The 16,998-nt window shown below is 44.9% G+C and overlaps 1 protein-coding gene across 6 annotated transcripts in view; it reads right to left on the reverse strand.

The window, feature by feature from the left end:
* nf1a (neurofibromin 1a) overlaps positions 1-16,998 on the reverse strand; it is a gene marked incomplete at its 5' end in the record, with an annotated part of 138,018 nt that overhangs the window by 103,610 nt on the left and 17,410 nt on the right. For all 6 annotated transcript variants that reach the window (XM_083637529.1, XM_083637528.1, XM_083637525.1 and 3 more), the window contains 14 exons: positions 276-522; positions 2,699-2,822; positions 3,655-3,734; positions 4,082-4,195; positions 5,073-5,210; positions 6,198-6,329; positions 6,478-6,552; positions 9,779-9,907; positions 10,825-10,998; positions 11,318-11,475; positions 12,133-12,208; positions 12,505-12,572; positions 13,469-13,575; positions 14,273-14,463. In XM_083637529.1, the coding sequence (XP_083493655.1) occupies positions 276-522; positions 2,699-2,822; positions 3,655-3,734; positions 4,082-4,195; positions 5,073-5,210; positions 6,198-6,329; positions 6,478-6,552; positions 9,779-9,907; positions 10,825-10,998; positions 11,318-11,475; positions 12,133-12,208; positions 12,505-12,572; positions 13,469-13,575; positions 14,273-14,463 (1,813 nt within the window). The remainder of the gene's footprint in view (positions 1-275; positions 523-2,698; positions 2,823-3,654; positions 3,735-4,081; positions 4,196-5,072; positions 5,211-6,197; positions 6,330-6,477; positions 6,553-9,778; positions 9,908-10,824; positions 10,999-11,317; positions 11,476-12,132; positions 12,209-12,504; positions 12,573-13,468; positions 13,576-14,272; positions 14,464-16,998) is intronic.

Consider the following 16,998-nt stretch of genomic DNA (forward strand, 5'->3'; position numbering starts at 1 on the left):
TGTTCCATGATAACTGGGCTGTAATTTAGATCATTATTATTATTATTATTACTATCATTATTGTTATTATTATCATCACCGCTAGATAACTGCTCTTGCACTTTGCTTGTGTCTGTTTGAAGTACTGGGGCAAGAACTTGACTTGAGGAGCAGGAGGGCGGGACTAACAACACACTTCCTGCCTCAAGACAAAAAGTTGCATCCCGTGGCTTTAAGAGATTCAACGTGAGCAGTTGGGAGTGCTTAAGAGATGGAGTTAACATGGCGTGTTGTACCTGTGCCCATCATGTTGCTGACTGACGCCAGCTCGCTGAAGGTGGCGTAGTTGGGCAGGATGGTCTGCACGGGCACCTCGTCGGCGGCGCTGCGGATGTCGGCCTCCTCACAGAGGTGGCGAAAACAAGACATGGCGACCAGCACCGCCTCGGCATCCGGGCTCCACAGGAACATGTACAGAGACACCTCCAGCTTGGTCTGCGCCTGCCGGCAGATGGGGATGCCGCTGCCCATGGTGGCACATTCCTGTAAGGAGTGGAGAGGAGGAAACATGTACCGTAAATTCCGGACTATAAGCCGCACCGGTGTATAAGCCGCACCTTCAAAGTTGACTATTTTTTTCTTATATAAGCCGCACCGGACTATAAGCCGCGGGTGTTTTAATGGTATTTTTTTTTTTTTTTTTTTTTGTGTTTTAATGTTTAATTACCATATGTAAGGGTTCATGCACAGAGGGGATTGTAGAGGAAGCTCCCATTTATTAACATTTCAACAAAACAACATAACACAACACCACCTGTGTTGTTTTTTACAGTGCACACAGTGTCATACAGTGTCATACAGTGTGGTGAAAAGAGGGCAAGAGAGGAAATTAAAACTTATTATAGTTATATAGGATTTATAGTTAGAAAGAGTGCTAAAAAAGAGAGATTTTTTTTTTTTTTTTTTTAATCCATAGATAAGCCGCACCGTTATATAAGCCGCAGGGGCCAAAAAAGGCCAAAAAACGTGAAAAAAGGTGCGGCTTATAGTCCGGAATTTACGGTAGTTCACACAGGAAACATGTAGTTCACATAGAGCAGCGGTTTTCAAACTGGGAGGCGCGCCTGCCCCTGGGGGGGCGTGAGAGCTTCAGGGAAGGCGCGACGCGATGGGAAAAAAAAACTGAGAAGAAGAGGGAGGAAAAAAACAACCCTGGTAGCTAACTTCAGCTATGCGTGCCGTGGTGGAGTAAAATGAAACGTTATTTAGTACCTACACAGTGAGAGAGGAGATAGCGTCTAAAGGCATTTATTTGTTCTGACTCTAGGAAAGTGGGGAAAACTATCAAATTCCCCCAAAACTACTGTGTCTCTTTAATCAAATCACACACATTTAGGCTATTCTATGAGATCTCCTTGTAATAACTAATCTACTGGTAATATTTTTTTCACTTCCATTCACTGAGCCTCCCCTGAAATTGTTTGGAGCTTTGAAAATGTCTGATCTAGAAGATTTGAACTCATACCGCCATCTGCTGTTTATTTTGAGACAAACACTTTCATTAACATAATAAAGTTGAAGTCGTCTGTGTGCATGTCTCTCTGTGTGTCTTTTGGAGTTGTGATCTGGGGAAGATCATGGGCATGTCATCAACTCATGGAACCCCCTGGAAAGTCCTGGAAACCATCTGGAAAACACCTCACGCCCACACCCCAGCTCCACACCCCTGCTCCACACCCCTGCTCCACACCCCAGCTCCGACTGGGCTGACATGGAAGGACATGGGTGGGTTGTTAAGTCCCGAGACCGCCTGGAAAGTCAAGGAAATTCCTGGAATCCACCTCACACCCACAACCCGGCTCAGATTGGGCTGGAAATGTGCATGGTGGCGCTTACGATCCGGGGACGGTCATAGGCAGTTTGTATACTCCTGAAAACCATCTGGGCACCACCATCATTTCTGGCAAAGCAAAATACGCATTTGTATTGCTTTGTGCCTATTTAAACCCGGGCAACACCGGGTACTTTGCTCGTGGAAGATAAACTCGCCAATGTTCTTTCAATTCCTTTGGTCGATAAAAGTCATAACTTGCTTGATTTCAATATAACAAATTGACAATTATGATGATTCTTTTCAAGAGGCATTTATGTCTCTTACAGACAGTAGATTTAGCACTACATGTTTTTGGACACACTCCCTGTCAACATCACACCCTCGATTTAGTCCTCTGAAGGAATGCCGACATTAAAAGCGTAACTATGTATGTGAGGGGTCTTGAATCACTGGACATCGCTGTACATTATCACGCTTATTACATGGTTACGTACTAAAGAAAGCTACGTGTTTTTGTTTTTTTTGCCACCGGGTGTCCGGGAATTTCTGCTCTACAGAAATAACAGACCGTAGAATGCCGCGATTGACCAATCAGAATCGAGTATTCAACAAAGCTGTGTAATAACGACTACGGTATATATTCGCTCTATACCAACCCCTGACCATTAAGTCCTTGGCACGCCATGTCCACACAGGCACTTTGAGCCAGCCACTTGAAAATAAGGAGCACAGGTAACATTTCAATCTTTACAAAATACCCTTCTGACATTTGCACACTTCAGTAAGCTGTGATGAAGAGGACTTGTGCCTTTGTATGATCTGCGTTCCTTACTTTGTGATGAACATGTTTGTTAAAAAACACACTAGAAAGAAGCTCGCCTCTACCTTGTTCTTCAACAGGAACTTATTCCTGCAAATGAGGATCTCCCGCAGCCACTTGAGCACTTCTGTCCCGTTAACCATTTGATGGTTGATCAGCTTCCGGCAGATGAGGAAGAGCACCTGGGAACTGAGAGCAGAGGCTTGTTGTGTTCATCAGTTATCACAGAGTATCCAGTGTCACAGAGGATGAGTGATATATAGACCACATTGATTTCACCGACAACGGAAATACCAAAATCAGGGAATCGCACGAAACATGCTGATTGCGTCTCCAGATGTCACTGGAGGCAATTAAGCTTGAAGTCTATTTTGAAACTGAATGTGTTTCATCACATAGAGCCCGTCACAATTTGATTGTGTAGCTTTACAACTGCTGGCACAAATGGAACGCCACTTTTACGATTTTTGAAGCATAACTCCGATCTCATTCAAAAACCCATTGATCTGGGTTTAAGGAGTCATTCCTGCGGCTCTATAGGATATACAGATCCTCTCTATAGGATATACAGATGCTTTCCAAAAAATGGGAATTTCATGGAAAAGTCATGGCGCATCGAGGCAGTAATTAAAGCAAAAGGATTCCCCGCCAAGTATTGAGCGCAGGCATGAACATAACTTTTCAGAAGATCGACATTTCTGTTTTGAAAATACCGGTTTTTGATTGGTTTTATGTGATATTTAATTTCTTGAAATACTGTTTTGGGGGTTTTTAAGAGCTGGAAGCCAGACATATGCAAAGTTAAACAAATAAATACTTGAAATACATTACTTTGTGTGTAATGAATCTATAATCTATGAAAGTTTCACTTTTTGAAAGGAATTATGGAAAAAAACTACGGTAACTTTTCCATGATATTGTTTTTTTTTGGAAGGGATCTGTATATTGTCATGGGAAAGAAATACTACATGTAATAGACTTTCTTTCTCCCATGGAGAGCTGGGGAGACGCAAGAGAGTACCTGATGTCCCAGAAGGTTTCTATGGGGGCATCGGGGTTCCACAGATCTATGGTCTCTGGCTGGTGCAGGACTAAAAGAGCCTGGAAGGAGATAGCACGGGTACAGCAGGAAACAGGAGGAGAGACACAACATTATGTGGTGATTTTAAGTACTGCAGTAAAAGCATTACATGCAAAGAAGAATACTGCTTCATTCAACTGAATCAGTACTCAAACGTACAGCCTGTCCAATAAACTTGTGAATATGGGATTAAAACTTCTGGAAAAAAAAAAAGTAAAAAAAAGTAAATTGTAATTCTTTAAAAAAAATCATTTTAGCTTGAGCAATCTCTTAGCTTTAGTTATACGCTTCTGTGTGAAATACAGGAGAATAGAATGAATGTTGGAAAGACATTTTTTAACAATGGAGAAGGAAACTGGCATGTGACCTCCATGGCCTCTTGGGAGAGCTGAGTGGTGTTGGTTAGAGGCACTAGCTGCACCAGGCCGGTGATGAGCTCCGCTGTGCTGCTCTGGATGTCTGGGGCTTGCTTCACCGGGTTCTAAAATACATACACACACACACACAGTGAGAAAACAGCAATCACGCGAATGTGTTTTCAGACAACAGGTTTCCGTGTACCTATTTCCAAACAGAGTCAATGCTGTATAGAGAGGCAGTCTAGGGACGCTTTAGGCGTGCGCACCAGAGCCATTCTTTTTTCCATCTACATGTCATAAAATGCTTATAAAAATAGTTTTGCTTGGTCAAACCAAGCGGTTCAGCGAATATATATTATATATTTAGAATCACGAGAGACCATAGAACATTTGACTCACACAACTAAAAAAGAAAAAGTGCCTTTTGATCCCCTTTGATCCCCTATGATCAATTCTCATTAGAAAAGTCTCAAAAACAGCCAGTAAAGTGTTAACTAATGTAGGCAGGGCCACCCTGGAGGTAGGTGAAATAGCGGAGTCCTGATTGGCTCGGAGAGGCTATTTACAAATGAGCCACTAAACCCCAGCACCTTGTCTGAGCTTGAGATACTGACTGTTTGACTGCATTAACAACATAGACAAGTCAATATCGTTCAAACAAATCTATCTTCAATTTATTCATTTGTTAACATTGTTTATTCCTAAAAATGATGAGTCGACTATGATGCAGTGTCAACTATTGGTTTTGACAAGCGACTAGTCTGTGAAACCCCTAATATGACGTAGATATAAATCATTTTTACTTTTATACTTTGAGTACATTTCAGAGCCTGTACTCCTCTCTTTTAGTAGTAGATCAATTGGATCAGTACTTCTACTTTTACCCATCTTTTTTCACACAAGTATAACTGTACTTCTACTTAATTAAAGAATGCATGTACTTTTCCCCCCTCTGGCATAATACTGAGTGCGGCGTAAGTGAAGGCGTGGCGGACTCACATGCAGCATGAGTTTGGGGTCGGCGTGGATGAGCTTGACCAGAGAGAGGAGGAGGCACTTGTAACTGCGAGTGTCCAGTTCTGTGGCTTTTTCTTTGAACTTAAGGCTGGTGGTCATCTTCTCTTTGAACGTCAGACTCTGTTGGAGGGAGGAAAAGGGGCAGCTGTTGCTGAGGTCGAGGCCGAGGCACATCTCATTAGAAAACTGCCAACCTCATTCTACCAGAACCGCACTGGACAACAAATAAAGTATGACGCTCCTTAGAAATTGAAAAGAAAAGAAGAAAATCTGATGCGTGATATGCTATGTTTGAACGTCCTCCTTGTGATGGATGTGCTGTGGGGTGAGGTGTTAAGGCCTATGTCCACCAGCAGCGGTACGGCTGCTCCGTGCGGCTACCTGAACAGACCCACACCCCATGCGGGATCCTGGAAAAAATAGAACAGGTGCACATTTTTGCCATACCGCATACGTTGCCCATCTTTATGACACGGGCGAGAGTCTGTTCCGGCAGTCGTACCGCAGCTAGTGGACGTTGGCCTTTACCCTGAGGAAAGCCCTCTTTTGGCGTGGCAGGAATGCCGAGGTTCCGTTTGGCAATGACACCAAATCTGTGGAAAGAGTTCTCTGCTCGCTCCTCTGCCATCATCGGAGTGTGCGATGCATGGCATTTTATTGTCCTCCCCCCAAAAAAATTGTGTTAAAATTAGCTGTGGTACTTTTGATGTGACAAACACACTGGATTTGGAATCCAGGTGGATGTATTGCTGTCCTTCTCTTCTATTTTTTATATTTTATGTCTGGTTTTTAGGACCTTACATTGCTGCAAGTTTAAGTCTGTATGTGCCCATGTGTCTTTGATCTTTTTGTATCTTTTGACTTTCTGTATGTTGGCACTTGTTGCACATTACAACAAATTTCTGTGAAAGCAGACAATAAATGAACTTGAACTTGAACTTGACATCCAGTCCAAGTGATCAAGAACTCATCCTTACACATGTTCAGATTGAGCAGTACAGTTTGGTTGGTTGACATGAATAATTAGCATCGTAGTGCTCAAACGTGACACTCATTATGAAGTGGAAGTGAAGCTAAACGTGGCTAACAAATGCAACGTCTTCTCACCGGTGTCATGCGTAGCGGGGCATGGCTGCCGAGACCTTGGATGACCCGGTTGAGGGTGTCGGAGAACATAAAGCGAAGCTCTCCGGAGTAGCAGTACACCGCGTCGATCTTAGGCCACCAGTCCAGATGGGACTGAAAGCACAAAAGCCCAGACGGTAAATAAGAAAGGGAACAAATAAAACACCACAAACAATAACAAGTATCGACCACAACTGTATCATTGCCCAAATGTACCGATTACATGCAACTATGTGTGTAATAAATGATGCATCTGACTTACGTTGGTGATTATTCTGTGCAAGGAGTTGACCAAGACAAAGTGAAAGGTGGAGGGAGAGGAGGAGGCCAAACAGACCTGCGGGAGAACGAGGAAAAAGCAGATGTAAACATTTTCCTCCACTGACTCTCAGGCACCTACGAAGGAGAAGACGAGTGTGGAACTTTTCCACTACTCGTAGACTGGAGCTGCAACAATACCCGCCGCCAGACCACTGCATTTGGGGGAGTGAGATGCTTACGATTAGAGCTGGGTATTGGTTCAAATTTCAAGAATCGATTCGATTCCGATTCACAAGGTTGCGAATCGATTAATTTCGATTCGATTCGATTCCGATTCGATCAATTTTCAATATTGATTTGGTTAGTGATACCAAAACGTGGTTTTTGAGCTGTACCCTGAATTACATGACTGTCCAGTTATGTAACACAGGGGTTCCCAACCAGCCAAGTAGATACATGGGGAAAAAAAGTTGCAGACCTGTTGTCAATTTTAATGGTTTTAGTTACACATATATTTACTCACCAGAGCCCTGTACTACGAAACTAGTTTAACAGATCCGCGATAAGTCCCTTTGATCTGGTTTGACTGAACAGGATCAAAGCTATCTAGTTAACTGATACTACGACGCTGGTTTTTTACTAGGTAAGTGGACCTGGGATCTGCCTGTGCACGCGCACGTTTTTCGCTCGTGCACAGGCGCGCGTCCACGCGAAAGAGGTGCACTAGCCAATCACATTATGAACAGCTGAGTTGATCCACGCCCACACCAATTTCCACACCCATTTCCTCGTTCCATGAAAGCGCAGTGCATGATCAGAGTTTTAGCGGATATTTAATGTATCCGCGATTTAATGTCAGAATGAAAATCCGCGTTGGATAGTCTGCTGAAGGGCTGTCTAAAGCAGCAGCTTGTATTCACATCAGTCATTTGATTTACTTCGATCAGCGATTTCTGTCTGATACAGCTGCATACATTGATACAGCAGCAACAAATGTAATCTCAGTCTATACATTTCCACAATCTGTAAGCCTATTTAGACCATAGATTTAGAAACGCATGCTCAATGAATAATGATCTCTATCACTCATGTGTGTGGTTGCACTGATCGAATAATTCATATATAAAATAGCCTAGTATAAAGCCTAATAGCCTACTATAAAAGAGAAAACTGCTGAACTGAATTGAGACGATGCGGATTTTCTGGCATGTAGGAGAATATCACCCTCACTCCATTTGAGGGTCCATTCATGATATGCGCGGCGGTGATTAATAGTGATCATATTTCTCCACGCATCGTTGAGCTGTTAAGACATAAAGTGGTAAGTAGGCTTAATTTAATTATGTAGCCTACAGAGCCACAAATGTTTTTCTTGTTATATTCTCAGTTGACTGCAATCTATTTTTCATATGGCGATCTTATATGAACGGTGAGTGACTCCAGAGAGCCGATTATATGGGTCTGTCATGGATTTTGATCTTATCCTCTGAAGCTAACCTGGTCGCGACCAGGTTAGCTTTGCAGCGTCAGTTGCCATGGTGATTGAAAGTTAACTTGCTTTGTAGTACGGCTAAACCAGGTTTAAACTCAAACTTACTCGGATAAGGCATTAAACTAGCTTCGTAGTACAGGCTACTGGTGGTGACAAAGGGTAAATAACAGCCTTTTCATCTGTCAATAAAGACACTTTCACAATTATGCACAGTGATTTGATTTCAGCCTATATAATTTCTAAAAGTAGGAATTAATAATGATCAAACATTTCCATTCATGTAGCCTACAGTATTTATGTTTTTGTTTCAACTACAAACATAATTAAACGTCAACTTGAAACTATGTTTCAACTACCACACACAGCATAATATTTTAGCCTGTTTATATAAAAAAAAATCGATCTCTGGACATATGAATCGATTATCGAGGATTAAAATGAAAATCGATTAAAAATCGGAGAATCGATTTTTTGAACCCAGCCCTACTTACGATACATATTTAATCAAACGATGCATATTTAATCAAACTGATCGAGATGCTTACGATACATATTTAATCAAACTGATCATTTAGCGATAGATGAAACTGACCTTTTTCTGAAGAGCTTCCTGCAGGGTATAGATCAGTTCTCACCATTTCCAGCTATGTTAAGAAGCCAACTGTCACTTCTTACTTGTCTGTGATCACCAGAAACTATGGACTATGCATTTTGACCGTTGCCATCTTGTTTTTTTGTCAGAAGTGACCATATTTGGACGTGAAGAACCACAGCGCCATCTGTTTTTGTTTTGTGTTTTTGTGTTTTGTGTTTTTGTGTGTGTGTTTTTGTGTGTGTTTTTGATCCGAGTCAAATGTTTTATGGTCACTCGCGAGTCGCGATTCATCTCCTAGCTGAATAGCTTGGTTTGTCCAGGTCATTTTTAGTTGAGCGCTCAGAGCAGTCGATCAAGCCGGCCTAGCAGGTAAAACACCGCTGATACTTATCTGATTTAGAGAATATGGACGATGCATTTGAGTTCGACGGCCGCCCGTATTTATTTGAATAACCTCACATGGATTACAAACTGAGGAGCAGGGGGAGAACGGGGGCTGCTATCTCTAATGTGACATACAACAAACAGCTGAGCACGCTGCACCAAGGTAAATACATTGTTCATTTTCTCATCTCTACACTATGATATAATAAGCATATGAGCCGCTGCGCGTCAGAAAATAAGCTATTTATAGGACGTAAATACACGCATTACACATGCCCCGTATTCCTCGTTTCCAGGTGGCAGCTCAAAGCATATGAATGTTTTAATGCATGGATATCAAACAGAACTTATCACGGTGAGTTACAAATCATAATTAAAGCAGGAAATCAGGTCCAGCTTGTAAAAAAACTGAATTCTCCTTTAAGTTCAGCTTGATCTTGAAGCACCCGGATGATTTATTATGGACCCCTTGCGTGGGATTCCATGCACAACATCACTTACACGTATATAAGCATCTTGGTAGCTGGTAGCTGGTAGTACTACGCTGTAATATAGCATATATGTGTATGTCTTTTTTTCTGCTTCTTTTTGTTTTTTCCTGTCTGAGTCTGTTAAATTTTGTTTGTCTTAAAAAAATAAAATATTGGGGAGGCGGGGGAGTTCAGCTTGATCGAAGTGATCACCCGAAGAACAACATAAGAGAGAAATGGGGAGTGTCAGCTTAGGGAAAAGCAGTTGGTTACATTTTCACCTTTTGTGATAACGGGACATTTCACCTCTCAATGGTTCTTGGGCAGGTAACGGGGGAGAGAAACGTTTTCTGCCATTTACCTTAAAGTGCTGGTTGTTGTGAGGGTTGATGCGGAAACAGGAGACAAAGCAGTCCATCATGAGCTCCACGTCGGCATTCTGGCTGCCTGTCCCTCGCCAGAAGGGTTTGGCTGGGTTGAACAGCAAAGCCTGGGGGGACGGAAATGCCCAGAAAAGAAATACACATACACAACATGACTGACTTAAAAACTACTACTACAAACTAGAATGACCGCACCGCGGATATATGCCTCCGCCAACAAGTAAGCAAGAAATTTCGTCAAGGTGTTACTGAGATATGGCGTTACCGAGCTCGAAACTGGCGTTCGTGGGGTCACAGTGACCTTGACCTTTGACCACCAAAATCAAATCAGTTCATCCTTGAGTCCAAGTGGACGTTTGAGGCAAATTAGATGAAATTCCGTCAAGGTGTTCCTGAGATATCACGTGAACGAGCATGAAACGAGCAGTCGTGATGTCAGAGTGACCTTGAACTTTGACCACCAAAATCTAATCAGTTCATCCTTGAGTCCAAGTGGACGTTTGCGGCAAATTAGATGAAATTCCGTCCAGGCGTTCCTGAGATATATCGCGTTAACGAGCCTGAAAATGGCATTTGTGAGGTCACAGTGACCTTGAACTTTGACCACCAAAATCTAATCAGTTCATCCTTGAGTCCAAGTGGACGTTTGCGGCAAATTAGATGAAATTCCGTCCAGGCGTTCCTGAGATATATCGCGTTAACGAGCTTGAAAATGCTGTTCGTGAGGTCACAGTGACCTGAACCTTTGACTTTTGACCACTAAAATCTAATCAGTTCATCCTTGAGTCCAAGTCGACGTTTGAGGCAAATTTGATGAAATTACGTCAAGGCGTTGCTCAGATATCACGTTAACGAACATTGGACGTACGTACGTACGTATGTACGTACATACATATGTACATACGTACGTACTACATACGTATGGACGGACAACCGTCCTGGCTACCGCCGGCGGAGGCATAAAAAAAATAAGAAAGCCATGCTGTCCCAAGCTCCCAGGAGCCAACAGAGTGAGTGGTCTGACCTTGAGATCCATGACGATGGACTGGACCAGGAGGAAAATGACAGAGTGGTCCTCCCAGTTGATGTAGGTGGATGCTTTACACAGTTTAACGCAGGCGATTGCGGCACTCTCCATCAGCTGCTTGCTGCCGCCCTGGCCGGATAAGGCTTTCCGCAAACTGTCCAGGAACAGCTTCTGGACACAAGAAGGTGGCAGTGAGCCCTGCAGTCAGTCACCATCAGGCCCAGATAACCCAGCCAGCATCACCCACCATCCCATTTCCACTCACTACCCCCCTAACTACAATGTTAATTACTGTTACAACACTGAGAATATTTATCATGAGAAGTAAAGCTGATATGATTGAGATTTTCTTTTGAATTCAGGTACTCTCAATGACCCATGTCTATTTTCAAAAACTTTCAAGGCCTTGATTTCCCCCACCTCAAATTCACAAACTTTCAAGGATTTCAAGGAGCCGTGGGAACCCTGATGTGTGCTCTTCCCCCCTCACCTTGTTGGCCTTGCTGTCGTCCACGGTGTCTCTGGTGATGGTCTGTGTGATCTCAGGACAGAGGATGAGGAGGATGATCTGCAGAGGCCACACTGCTGCCTTCCTCTTGGCACTCTCTGCAAAGCTGTCCACCAGGTCAAACAGCTTCTCAGCAGCCTCTGAGGGTGGGTCAACAACACAAACACACTTTATGATAGCATTTGAACACACAATCACAATCAATCATTGCCACGTTGATTTTTAGCCAATAGTACAATTACCAGATGTGTTCCCACACATTTTCATGGATGAAATTTCAAAACTTTTCAAGGCTCCATGATAGAATGTCCATGTGATGTGAGGCGGTGACTCTGACTCAATAGCACTGGACACACCTCTTAATATTGGATTTAGCGCTTTAGTCACTGCATCACATTATCGCATGGTCAAAAACTATTCACATTAAATACAAGAAGTACAGCGTGCGAGGCCGGGCGAGCCCACGCAGCGTGCGAGGCCGGGCGAGCCCACGCAGCGTGCGAGGCCGGGCGAGCATGGTGCTCGACCCGGACGCTACGGTGTTTTTTATTGTTTCCGGAGACAGATTCTGTTTGTTATACCTCAAAATCCCCACACAATAAAGCAGAATAAAGCTTTGGCAATAGCCATCCCTGACCCCTGACCCTGACCCAAGCCCCATTGAAAACCTATGGTGTGAGCTGAAGACGAGAGTCCACAAGCAAGGACTGTGCTTCTGCACGGAGGAAAGGCTCTCAGACTGAACCTCTGCCCCGAGTTAGCCAAAGTGCTCTGTGAGATTGTCTGTGTTTCCCCACCTGCCATGTCTGTCTGTGGCCGCTGGTAGAGCATGGTGAACTCATCTGGGTAGTTCTCCACCCAATTCCAAAAGGCCTGAGGAAAGATCACAGCCTTTAGCATAGCAATGGCCTGGACACAGATGGAACTGGTAGGAATGAGCAAGTTGTGAAAGAGTGCAGCACTTAAAATGTCTCAGCTGTTTCCCGACATGAGGATTATCTGTAACAACTGCTCAGCTATTGTTGATCTTCCCTTGAGGTTAACTGGCATATAATCGAGTGGATAGTGTGCAACATCCAAATAAGGGTACTAAGCACAAGGTGCACATGTTTGTAGGAGCCAATAATAATAATAATATGCCATGTGAAATACACCATGAGGAGAGGTACCTTTTCTAAACTGTTGATGACAGCCAGTTGGGCGGGCTTCTTGAGAGCTTTGAACTTCAATACAGTTTCTGAAAGGAAATAAACAACATTACATCATGAAAACACCAACATTAATTGAACCTAGAGCTAAATGGTTGGTCCTGCACCCTTGCTGATATTCATGGCTATCACACCTAACAGATCAGGACTTCTCCATGTGAAACAGCCCCGGAAGAAGCCTTTACCAAAGCATGTAAAGCAGTTTCGCACTAGGTCATCTCTATTGAGGTGGGGAGGTCCCAGTTAGAAGAGAGACAACATGATTACACAACACATTCACAAGCCATTATCTCAATGGCAACTAATGAATGAAAGCTAAACTAAGAAATTGATTTGATTAATATTAAATATTAATGTTACTTCTGAAATGAGTAGTAAGTAACTTATAATACATTACTCAATACTGCCAGGGAGAACCGGGATGCCACTTATAAGAAGTGCTGAGGCTGACAATCTGGAGTTGTAAGGATGTTGGAAGCTAACCTGGTAGCAGCCTCTTTAGCTTGGAGCAGTCCACATTGATATATTGCATCAGTGTAAGGATGTTGGAAGCTAACCTTGTAGAAGCCTCTTTAGCTTGGAGCAGTCCACATTGATATATTGCATCAGTGTAAGGATGTTGGAAGCTAACCTTGTAGCAGTCCACATTGATATATTGCATCAGTGTAAGGATGTTGGAAGCTAACCTTGTAGCAGTCCACGTTGATATATTGCATCAGTGTAAGGATGTTGGAAGCTAACCTTGTAGCAGCCTCTTTAGCTTGGAGCAGTCTACATTGATATATTGCATCAGTGTAAGGATGTTGGAAGCTAACCTTGTAGCAGTCCACATTGATATATTGCATCAGTGTAAGGATGTTGGAAGCTAACCTTGTAGCAGTCCACGTTGATATATTGCATCAGTGTAAGGATGTTGGAAGCTAACCTTGTAGCAGCCTCTTTAGCTTGGAGCAGTCCACGTTGATATATTGCATCAGCTCTATGTCATGGACATCCACAGTGTCCTCCGAGCACGTCGTCAGGTCCTGTAGCCTAGGAGGCGACACCACACATACGTTCAAATGGTAAATGGCCTGCATTTATGTGCTTTACAGTGAGTAGGTACATTCTCACACACATTCATACACATGGCTAAACTACCACGCAGGATGCTGGCGCAGCCATTCGGGGGCAATTTGAGCTTCAGGATCTTGCCCAAGGACACTTTCACATCTGGACAGGAGGGGGCGGGGATCGAACCACCGACGTCTTTTATCCAAAGCAATTATTGGACGAGCCACTCTACCTCCTGAGCCACAGCCGCCCCCAAATGGTTTGAATGGAGAAAGCAATCAAATTTTTTTTTTTTTAATCTGTCCAGGGTCTTTTGCTGAGCGCACACAGCATTACCCTTTTATAGCAACAGAACAATAAAGCAAACAAGCAATCTAAAGCTAATCTGGGGATTCAAACCTTTCTCCATTTTCATAGAAATTCTATAGAGCTGGACACGGCTACGTCAGGGGTATAACACCACGCACCACAGAGGGTCAAGTCAGTGTACGCAGATTTTGATTCCAAACAAAGACTGCAGCAGCTGTTCCACTGATATGATATGATATGACCAGAGAGGCTCTCCATGGGACCTGGTTGAAGACCCCTGGCCGGGGCTACATGCTCTTCTAAGCAGCCCCAAATACATTGTAAACCTCTTGGCCTGTGACAAAGCTGTGTGCGGGGGGGCTAGTACCTGGTGGAGATGCGACTGAAGACGGCGTTGAAGTTGTTGCAGCTCAGAGAGAACAGGACGCCCGAGGCGGAGGCGCGCAGCTCGGCGGCGTGCTGGTGGCCCTCGCGGTATGTGTGGATGAAATGGCAGATCTCCGGCAGCAGCTGCTTCACCAGCATGGTCTCGTCCAGACGCAAACAGTCCTTGGATTGCTGCAGGAGGAAGTGAGAAGAAGAGGTAAGACGGTCAGTGAACGGGCTTCGTCTGTTTGGCTGATTTAGTCCCCATGTTGATATTGAAGAGGGATTATTATGCGTCATGTGATCATCCATCACATGCACTCTGTCAGACTCCACTAATAGGATAGATTATTTATACCTCCTTTTTCTCCCAATTGTACCTGGCCAATTTCCCCTGTATAAGCAGTCCCAGTCGTTGCTCCACCCACTCTGCCGATCTGAGGCGGGTGTGTGTACATGTGGAGTCGCCATATGTTCACCTGCTCATAATGTGCTGTTGTCTACTGATGCGTTTTTGAAGCGTCAACACATTGTTGACGTTGCATGTGGAAGACGCTTCCAATCCTTCTATTTTGATTATAAAGCAAGTGTGACAATAAGAAAAGCAGATGGAAGAAACACAGCGTGTGTCAACTCAAGAGGGTATATTCATATTCAGATCTGACTCCAAAGTCATGTGTCCCCCTGTGAGCTTTGGACAATTCCTATTGCACGCCTTTCCTAGTGCCTTTTCAGTCTCTTTCACTACAAAGCATTCAATGAATGGAGTTCAGTGCCTTGCTCAGCAGCACCCCAACTGGCAACTTCTGAATACCACCTGTGTCCTGTGTATAGGAAAAGACTGAGTGTACATTGAAAGAAGAGCAAAAGAGAGAGAGAGAGAGAGAGTCTTAAAGAAGTGTCTGCAACCACGAGTGCAGGAGAGGAGAGCAGCTGGCTTCCATCTGACGCTGCACGCTCACGCCTCCTGCTGGCTCCCATCAGATGCCGCGCCCCACCAACTCAAGTGAAGGAAACACCTGCTAATGTAATCTGGAGGCCCCAGGTCACCGAGGTACCTCTCGGCGAGGAGGGGGAGCAGGATTGATAGGGCTGTAAGTACATTAGCAGAGCTTTGTGTCTGGCTGAGTGCGAGCAGACAGAACGGAGACGTTCAATCATCTCTGGGTTTGGTTTCAGAGGCTTTCAAGTCATGCAGATGAATGGGAGGGCGATAGGTTTCCGGTCAGGCTGGCAACCTAAGCCATGCCTACTTTCAGACATGAACTCGATTATCTCAGGGTAGCTGAGGAGAATCATTCCCCGGGCATCACCTGGAGCGTTCCCTTTCAGACAAGAGGCATGGCTGCTTTCACACACGTGGAACACCTCCACACACGTGGAACACCTCCACACACGTGGAGCACCTCCACACACGTGGAACACCTCCACACACGTGGAGCACCTCCACACACGTGGAGCACCTCCACACACGTGGAGCACCTCCACACACGTGGAGCACCTCCACACACGTGGAACACCTCCACACACGTGGAGCACCTCCACACACGTGGAGCACCTCCACACACGTGGAGCACCTCCGCACACGTGGAACACCTCCGCACACGTGGAACACCTCCGCACACGTGGAACACCTCCGCACACGTGGAGCACCTCCACACACGTGGAACACCTCCACACACGTGGAACACCTCCACACACGTGGAGCACCTCCGCACACGTGGAGCACCTCCGCACACGTGGAACACCTCCGCACACGTGGAACGCCTCCGCACACGTGGAACGCCTCCGCACACGTGGAACGCCTCCACACACGTGGAACGCCTCCGCACACGTGGAACGCCTCCGCACACGTGGAGCACCTCCACACACGTGGAACGCCTCCGCACACGTGGAACGCCTCCGCACACGTGGAACACCTCCACACACGTGGAACGCCTCCGCACACGTGGAACGCCTCCGCACACGTGGAACACCTCCGCACACGTGGAACGCCTCCACACACGTGGAGCACCTCCACACACGTGGAGCACCTCCACACACGTGGAACACCTCCACACACGTGGAACACCTCCGCACACTTTGACCGAGAGCCGTCACATTTTGCTCTCTGAAAACACTATTTTCTAACGCGCGTCACACTCGGTGGATTTCTGCAAAGCAAATGCGGTGCAGTACCGTTAGCGGACGTGTTGGCGGAGTGGCGCTGTGTCGTAATCAGCACACAGCGCACTGGAAAAGGCTCTGCTAAAACTGCCAATGAGGAAGAAAAGAGTGGAATGAAGCCAAACCCACAGCAGCAGCTCAGCACTCGACAACGGCGCGCTGGGCTCTTTAAATACAACATCCACGTGTGAGGCGCGGTGGTCTGTTGAGTTGATTTCACGCTATATTTCAGAAAGCAATTCTCCACTCCATGAAAAATCAGCGCATTATTCAGGCGATAACGTGGCGCTGTGCCACAAAGTGAGCGCCTGTTTGCACATCGCACAAAAGTCGGCTGTCAAATAGTGATCGCGGTCACGTTAAAAGCTGGAAAATGTGACTTTAAAAGTGGCATTGGATCATAGCCGACGTCGTTTATTCATTTTCTCCCCACAAAAGTGATGTCTCGAATATATATAGTTGCAGCACTATCATCTTGCATTTTCACCATTCAAACTGGCAGAGGGATTGATTGATTGATTGATTGATTGATTGATTGATTGATTTTATTTTGGATAAAGA

Source organism: Poromitra crassiceps (assembly GCF_964638095.1).
Source record: "Poromitra crassiceps genome assembly, chromosome: 5".
Classification (NCBI taxonomy): Eukaryota; Metazoa; Chordata; class Actinopteri; order Beryciformes; family Melamphaidae; genus Poromitra; species Poromitra crassiceps.